Source organism: Chiloscyllium plagiosum, chromosome 12, assembly GCF_004010195.1.
Source record: "Chiloscyllium plagiosum isolate BGI_BamShark_2017 chromosome 12, ASM401019v2, whole genome shotgun sequence".
NCBI lineage: Eukaryota > Metazoa > Chordata > Chondrichthyes > Orectolobiformes > Hemiscylliidae > Chiloscyllium > Chiloscyllium plagiosum.
In genome coordinates, this window is record NC_057721.1 from 47897463 (window position 1) to 47906586 (window position 9124).

The 9124-nt window shown below is 38.5% G+C and overlaps 1 protein-coding gene across 1 annotated transcript in view; it reads left to right on the forward strand.

Moving 5' to 3' along the window:
- The first annotated feature begins 622 nt into the window (after positions 1–622).
- The window catches only part of stxbp5l (syntaxin binding protein 5L), a 546595-nt gene continuing 538093 nt past the window's right edge, over positions 623–9124 (forward strand). Inside the window, exon 1 of the mRNA XM_043700990.1 lies at positions 623–1144. Within this exon, the coding sequence (XP_043556925.1) occupies positions 899–1144 (246 nt within the window). The 5' untranslated portion in view covers positions 623–898. The remainder of the gene's footprint in view (positions 1145–9124) is intronic.

Genomic DNA, 9124 nt, shown 5'->3' on the forward strand with positions numbered 1-9124 from the left:
TGGCTGTGGAAGTGGTCGGAATGGGGCGTTTTATCTCCGACAGAGGTATTGCAAATATATTTAAAAATATATTTATACTGAGTCCAAAATATAAAGCCGAGAGTGTGATTATGTTTCTGATTGTCAGATGATCCACAACAGAGGCTGCAACCCCAATTGCGATGCTCCCGCAATACACACTGAGTGCTTGCCCAAATTCCTGTGAAACATACTGATGGGGGACACAGCAGTTTAAATGAATGAACGGGTAATCTTACACATTGCTTCCTGAGGGAGCTACTGGTTTATTACATCGGAGCTAATCTTTGATGTGAAACTGCGACTTGTTCCTCCGCAGGTTGATTTTTCTCTTCTCTGATTGCTTCATGACTTGGGCAGCTCCACGATTTTAATTTGGGGGTTCGGGCCAGTGCGGGGAGCTTCGAAGCAAGGTGACCGTCAATCAAATAGGTTTTCGGCGGTTTTGATCCAATCGGATCCAGACACGGTGCGGTTGACTACAATCCCCAGAATGCTGCGGGGCGGCTTTCCGTTAATTGGCCAATGTGGGATGGGGACGGCCCAATGAAACGCGGAGTACCAGGGGCACTTCCGGTTAGTGAGCCTCCTACTGTTAGCGCAATTTCTCCGCCAGTGCGAGCATCGTGAGCGCGAGCGAGACATGGCACCTGTGTGAGGGGCATCGCGTCCGTTAGCTGACACATAACAGACATACACAACTATATATAATGTTGCTAAATATCGTTTTGTAATTAAATATGTATGTGTATTAGAGAAGGCATTCTTTTTCAATAATTTCATTTTCTTGCGAAAATATTCGTTCTTAAAGGAAAAAATAGGGCGACGGCACGCTTTTTAAAAAAGAAAGATAGGATTTTATTTTGAAAACAGGTCAATTATGAAGAAATTTAATTTCCGAAAGGTGTTAGACGGTTTGACAGCCGCGTCTTCCCCGGCTCATTCTGGCGGCGGGCTCGGATCTGGGACAGGCGCCGGTGGCGGTAGCAGTGCTGGCGCTGTCAGCGGAGGCAGTGGCGCTGCCAGCGGCGGCGGTGGCGGCGGTGCCATGGGAGGAGGGAGAGGAGGAGCTGGGGACTCGGAGATACCGGAGACACTCACTTCCGAACACTTTCAGATCTGTAAGGTAAACGAACTAAGTATGTTTCACGCAAACTGCAAATGAAATCGAGGGGCGAGCGAAATAAACACATTTGCCTTCTTGTTGATAAACATTATAATGAGGTGCAAGACCTCAGTGTAACTGTTAGCGGTGTCTGATTTGTTCAGCAATTAAATTAAAACTTTTACATTAACAGCTCTGTCGAGAATTTTCCATCATCCAGTCATGCCAAGAGATAATAGTGAGGGATTTAAACGTGGATGTTGCGATTATTGTAATCCAAATACGCTAGTTTGTGTAGGTTAAATGACTCTCACACCGACATAACAATAATAAATACAGGCATGTCTAATACTGAAATAACTTTGTAAAGATGCACTTGATGTCATCGCATCAATGTCTTATTCAAGTTGTTTACTAAAACAATTCATCTATCCTATCCGAAATAACGGAGATTGTAGTGAAGGACAATATAAATCTCAAAGTTAACGCAGAGCTAACTAAATAAATGGTTGTAAATTAACTGACGTCTCTTTTAGAATCAGTTGGAAATAAAGACTTCACATAGAATTTGCATGGCGGGTTAAAAAACTGTAGTTAAGAATCTGCAAGATAACTTTACGTGTTGGCACTCAGTGAGTCTATCCTGCAAAATAATAAATGGAGGAGGATTGTGTCAAGGATGTGAAGGTGCCAAAATATGCGTTCTCCGATTACAAAGTCTTTTAAAAAATTAGACAATGTCTGCTATGTCAGAATGTTATATATAACATATTAAATTGGTAGCAATTAAAATTGGACGTCCAAGAACTTACCAAAATCAGTTTAATATTAAACAACATTACCTTTTAGACATATTAGCTTAACTTTAAGATGCCAGAAATAAATTTTTGAGTTAACACAAAACAGAGAAGACAAGGAGAAAGTGAAAAGATATCGTTTTTCATGATATACAACGTATTTTTTCTAGTGTGAAGGGCAATGCTTAAAGGACCTGGAGAATTACCACTCATGTACACTAGCTGGTAATTAAAAGTTTAATATTCTCCAAAATATTGTTTGAAGCGATCTGCACAATGAATGACATGGAAATAAAATCCTCTTGGCGAAGAACTTGTCACTTAAAGAGCATCGGTAAGCTCTATAAATGAACTATATAATAGGTAATAGTGTTTGATTAAAAAGGAGTGATCTTTAGAAATACATTCAGAACAGCCAATGGCAGTCAGTTAAATAAGTGAAATTATTTTGTATTTAATATTTAATGCAATATGTATCAAATAATTCTATCACAAAGAATTTGAGTGGAAAAAATAAGCAGAGAGCATATTTTAATGGAAATGCTGGGACTGTTTTGTAATTTTGGACATGCTTTACACACTCAGAAGAAGCGAATGTTTACATGCAGATTCAAATCTATTATATTCGTTAAATTGCTGAAATGTTTATAATACAAGGTATGGAAGAAATAAAAAGATTAATAAATAAGAAAGCTATTTTTACCCTATAAGATAATTGTAATTCTTATTAATTTACGAATAGTATTGACATAATGTATAATACAATGTTTACAAATTATAATGCGATCTATTCTAATTAAACCATCTTCATTATAGTTATCTCAATTCAGAAAAATATATTTAAAAGACCTTGGCGGGATTTGGTACATGAACAAAATCAGTTTTTCGAAAGAAGATTGTATTATGCAGTGATTGACATGTAGTTTAAAACAAGTATCCTCCTACTGATGTTTAAACACAAAGGAAAAGAGCCATGATCTCTGAGTATTGCAAATTAACTGTGGATTCAACAAAATAGGAAACTTTTGCTGTGGTACAGGAAACTAGGCTGCAGAAGTTTGCATGTCTGTAACATTTTAATATCTGTCATTTTAAGAAGGCATTTGTGGTAAGATATCAATCATGTTTTATTAAATGAATACATAAACAGTGCTGTAGTATTTAAGTAGCGTACCAGTTAAATCCATGTTTCTGTCATAACATCTGCATGAATAATTGGCTGTAATTTTAAAAAAATGACTATATTTTGTAAAGGTATTGAATACACCAATTTGTATTTCTATAACAGTCCTTAGATGGAAGAAGATATCTGAAAATATTATTTGGTAGTGGACATATGATAGACAATGATTCATGTCAAGAAGGGGGAAAACAAAATGAGTGGAGTGAGGTTGGGCCAAAGTAGGGTGAAGAATGGCAGAATGCAAAAGTGCAGAATTGTTATTGATTTTTTGTAAAAAAATCACTAATTATCATTTTATGCCACTGGTGCCTTTGACTGTTTCACAATCCATTGACATGGCGACTCAATATCTCGAATGTAAAATTGGTGCATTTGTAGTAATAGTTCAGCCTGTGAAGCATGTTTTGACTAAGTACAGAATGTGATGAAACTCATCAAAAGATGGTTTGGCACTAGATGAAGTGAGAGCTGCTAATGTACCTTCACTCACTCATGAACTTGTGGTACTGATGAAGAACTGTTGTAATCCATCATCTCTGAATGTAAAATACCTTTTTCAATCATTTGTACTCTTTTGAATTTTAAAAACACTGTTGACATTTTCAAAATTACCTAATTCCTGTTGTGTATAATATTTTAAAAAATAATAACTGAAGTGTATTGGATTATGGAAAGAGACTTATTGATTTTTATTGAGTTATTCAAAAGTGAGAGAATGCGTAACTCATGGAGCACTGCAGATATGAGAATTGTGTGATCTGTTTAAAATCAATCATTACGTATCATATCAAACTCTCTAGTTTTGTATTATTCAGAAGCCAATAATTACTTCATTCATTGCTTCTTTAAATTTTCCAAAACCACTTTGCTCACTTGGCTATAATGTATGCAAATGCCTACTGTGTAAGCAATCTGAGACTGTAGTTTTGAATAAACATACGTGTGAACATTAGTGTAATATTTGTTCAGATATAACGTATTTTTATTTACAGAAATTAAAAGGAAAACTACAGAGAAGAGATAGATTGCAGGCCGTCATATCAAAAATGGCAAATAGATAAAAGGTGTTGACGGTCTGTTAGTTTATGCAAATTAGTTGATTAACAGAACCTTATGCATCTATGTATGTCTTTACGCTCCACTGAAATGGGGCATTCAATGTGTTTACCTTGGATTTGCAAAGTTCTAGTGAGAGATAACCTACATGAGACACAGATGACCATTTTTATTAAAATACATAGACTTATCAAATTTTTTTAAAAAATGATCCATGGACTTAAGATTTTAAGCCGCTTAAATCTATAAACATGCAAGAGGAAAATTGTAGTTTCATTTTATTAACCACTCCTGTAAATGCTGAAATACACTTCATAGAATAAGACTTGAATAGATATGTACCATGGCTTTTCACATAAATTCAATGAAATTAAAATGTTGATTTAACCCTTGAAGTTGGTAGTTTTCATATATGAATATCTTCTTGTTTATTCATTGGTATAACTTGCAATGCATTATTTGGAACTTAATCTGCTTAGGGGAAGCAGCAATCGTAGAATACTCAAAAAAGTAATATTTTAGTCATAAATGTCACTGGCATTTGTATCAATATTATAAAATATTATCTTACTCTCTAAAGTGCTGTTTATGTAATCATAATTTAAGATTTCTTCTATTTGCACATATGCCCTGCAGATATGATCAACATGCCAGAGTGTTTGGAAGAAATTCTCAGATATGGAAATCTCACTAGGAGTGAACTTTTATCATTGCCACTTTGCTTCAGCAGTTAATTGAATAAGAGGCGTAATTGTCACTTAAGACATCTGAGTATTTCTGTTGCCATAATAACTTAATTCGAGCATCTAAATAAAATTTGTTGATGATGTGAAGGTGAAAACCACACGTTGCTTTTAATATTTACTATGTTGTTTTTGTAAAGATAAATGGGGCATTCGCTTTTTTACCATGGATTTGCAAAGATCTAGGGAGAAATAGAATCTTGTTCCACCATCTCGCCTGTCATTTAAAATCCTCATATTTAGTTGCTGACCCAAGTATTGTTGTTGACACTTAGATATCTTAACTGCTTAAACAGCCTTTGCAATAAGTGACTTTTCATTCTTATTAATTTTGACCTGAATTGCTATCCATCATAATTTCTGTCCCAAGTCACTGCTCTCCTAGACTCCCTGTCTCTCTTACCTTTATAAACCTTTTGCCCATTCTTACAGCCAATGTCTTAATCTTGCTACCTCACCTGACGTTCCTGTTCCCATTCTGTTAATCATAGGTAAGATAATTTTTGATCATTTTATATTGCTTTCCATTTACATCCTTCTTTCCCTTCCAACACTATTTTATCTTGTGCATCCCCTGGATAAAGCATTCACACTCACTTCTAACTACACTTCAAAATCCCAACTGCCTATCCTTTCATCCTCCATTTACAATACTTCGGCAGGTACCAGACTGTTTAATTGCACCCTCAACTTCACTTTTGATGCCTTTGCCTCTATTAAAACAATTTTTTAAAAATTAAAAGTGTGAGGTGGAGCATTTTGGGAGCACTAACAAGCCAAGAGCATACACATTGAATGGTAAGACAGTGGCAAATACAAATGATGAGAGGGACTTTATATGCATGTCCATAGATCATTGAAGGCAGCAAGACAGATAAAGTAGTTTCAAAGGCATATGAGGTATTTGCCTTTATTAGTCAGGACACTGAATTAAAGTACGAGGAGGTTATGATGGAACCATATGTAACGTTAGTTAGGCCACAGCTAGAGTACTGTGTGCAGTTCTGGTTGCAATTCTTCTATAGCAAGATATTATTACACTGGAGAAGATGCACTAGGATATGACCGGGGCTGGAAAGATTCAGCTATGAAGAGTGACTAGATAGCTAGGATTATTTCTCTTAGAGCAGAAAAGGTTGGGGAGGGAATCTGATTCAGGTATACAAAATTTAGACAGTGTGGATATGGAGAAATGTTTCCATAAACAGAGGACAGAGTTTTAAGGTAAGGAGCAGGAGGTTTAGAGGAGATCTAAGGAAAAGGTTTTAGACTAGAGGGTTGTCTGATCTGCAGTTCACAATTTAAAAGGGTGGTAAAGGCAGGAACCCTCAAGACAAATAAGACATATTTAGATGAACACTTGAAAAGCCATAGCAGTCAAGGATATCTGCAAAGTGTTGGAAAATGGGCTTAGGACATATGGATGTTTGATGACCAGTGCAAGAAATATGGATCAGAATACCTTTCCATGCTGTTTTAAAAACCCTCTATGACACTGTATTGAACGACCTGCACAACTAACGCATAGGTCTTTGCTATTTTAACAACTTACTGGGCAGAATCTCCGTTGTAGATGTTTCCCTGAATAAAAAATATTAAAGGATTGAGAGAAACAGTGGTGAGGTAAAACTGAATAGTTTCATTGTGCAGACAGAAACTTATGTTGTCAGGAGAGGCATGAGAAGTAGGAGGAAACCAAGATTAGATCCTTGGAAATAATGCAGGTAAAAGTACGGGAGCAGAAAGGGAAGCCTTTGAAAGTGCTTCTGTGTCTGTAATGGGATAGTTCAGCATTGGACCAAATGAGTATAAATCCCAACTAGTAGTGTAAAGGTTGAAAATCCTTGGAGGAGTACAATGTGTGCAACTGTCTCAATGGCTGTAACCAAGCTAAGAACAGTTGTGTATAATTGTCACAGTCACATGGAATGCAGTTCGACTTTTGTATGAACTGATCTATGGTCGGGGACAGGATGGTGTAAATCCAGGTTTAGAAAAGCCTCAGCTGGTGCCTTAGTTTATGTAAGTGTGAGGTTCTTGTTTTTAATGTAGATGAGGGTACAGACTGCAGAAAGGATGAGCAAACTGTCCAAAGCACCCTTCTGTAGTGCACCATTCAAGTGAGAAGAGAGAAGACTGATGGGGATAGCATAGTTAGGGAAATAGATACTGTTCCCTGCAGCAAAGACAGAGTACCGAAAGCTGTGTTGCTGACCAAGTGTCAAAGTTAAGGATATCTCTTCTGGGTTGTAGAGGAACTTGGAATGGAAAGGGAAGGATCCAGTTGTCGCGGTCTGTGTTAGTAGCATTTACATAGGACGAGGAAAGCTTTAGCTAAGGGATTATGGGCAGCTGAAGGCTAAATGAAAAAGCTGAACTACAAAGGTGGTAATCTCCTGATTGCTATCTGAACCACATGCAAATTGGTGTACAGTGATTTGAGGTGAGAGAGGTAAATCCACAGCTCAAAGATTAGTGTGGGAAATGGATTCCAATTGATGGAGTATTGGCACCAATACTGGGGAAAGAGGGCTGATCCACTGGGATGGGCTACATTTACTCAGGATGGAGACAGGCCGATGAGGGGAGAGGCCATTTTGGATTTGGTGCTTGGCAATGAGCCAGGACAGGTGTCATATCTCGCGGTGGGAGAACACTTTGGTGACAGTGATCACAACTGCCTCACATTTACCATAGCCTTGGAGAGGAAAAGGAGCAGTTACCAAGATATTTAATTGGGGAAAAGGAAACTATGACACTATCAGACAGGAGTTGGGAAGTACAGATTGGGAGCAATTGTTCCACAGAAAAGGCACAAGAGACATGTGGAGACTGTTTAAGGAGCAGCTGTTGCGAGTGATGCACAAATTTGTTCCTCTGAGACAGGCAAGAAGGGGTAAGATTAAGGAGCCTTGAATGATGAGAACAGAGGAGCTTCTCATCAAAAGGAAGGCAGCAGCTTATGTAAGGTGGAGGAAGGAAGGATTTAGCACAGCTTTAGAGGATTACAGGTTTGCTAGAAAGGAGCTCAGAAATGAAATGAGGAGAGCCAGGAAGGGACACAAAAAAGGCTTGGCAGGAAGGATTAGGGAGTTTTACTCATATGTGAGGAATAAGAGAATGATCAGGGAGAAGATAGGGCCGGTCAGGTGTAGCGTAGGAAACTTGTGCATGGAGTCTAAGATAGGGGAAGCCCTAAATGCTTCAGTTTTCACTCAGGAAAGAGACCTTGTTGTGAATGAGAACTTTGAGGAGATGGGAAACGGGCTTGAACAGATCAAGATTGATGAAGTTAATGTACTGGAAATTTTGGTAAACATTAAGATTGATAAGTCCCCAGGGCCAGACCAGATTTATCCTAGGTTGCTCGGGGAAGTGAGAAAGGAGGTTGCTAAGCCACTGGCGAAGATCTTTGCTTCCTCACTCTTCACGGGAGTCAAATCAGAGGATTGGAGGGAGGCAAATGTTGTTCCACTTTTCAAGAAGGGAAATAGGGAAATACCTGGAAATTACAGACCAGTCAGTCTAAAGTCTGTGGTCAGCAAGGTTTTGGAAAGAACTCTGAGTGATAGGATTTATGACTATTTGGAAAAGCATAGAGTGATTAAAGTCAGTCAGCATGGCTTTGTGAGAGGCAGGTCATGCCTCACAAATCTTCAAGTTCTTGTTGTGGTTCTGTTCGCCGAGCTGGAAATTTTTGTTGCAAACGTTTCGTCCCCTGTCTGAGTGATTAAAGTCAGTCAGCATGGCTTTGTGAGAGGCAGGTCATGCCTCACAAATCTTCAAGTTCTTGTTGTGGTTCTGTTCGCCGAGCTGGAAATTTTTGTTGCAAACGTTTCGTCCCCTGTCTCAGTGACATCCTCAGTGCTTGGGAGCCTCCTGTGAAGCGCTTCTTTGATGTTTCCTCCGGCATTTATAGTGGCCTGTCCCTGCCGCTTCCGGTTGTCAGTTTCAGCTGTCCGCTGTAGTGGCCGGTATATTGGGTCCAGGTCGATGTGTTTGTTGATGGAGTTTGTGGATGAGTGCCATGCTTCTAGGAATTCCCTGGCTGTTCTTTGTTTGGCTTGCCCTATAATGGTAGTGTTGTCAAGCAACATGAATTTGACTGGGACAACACAACCATTATATGGCAAGCCAAACAAAGAACAGCCAGGGAATCCCTAGAAGCATGGCACTCATCCACAAACACCATCAACAAACACATCGACTTGGACCCAATATA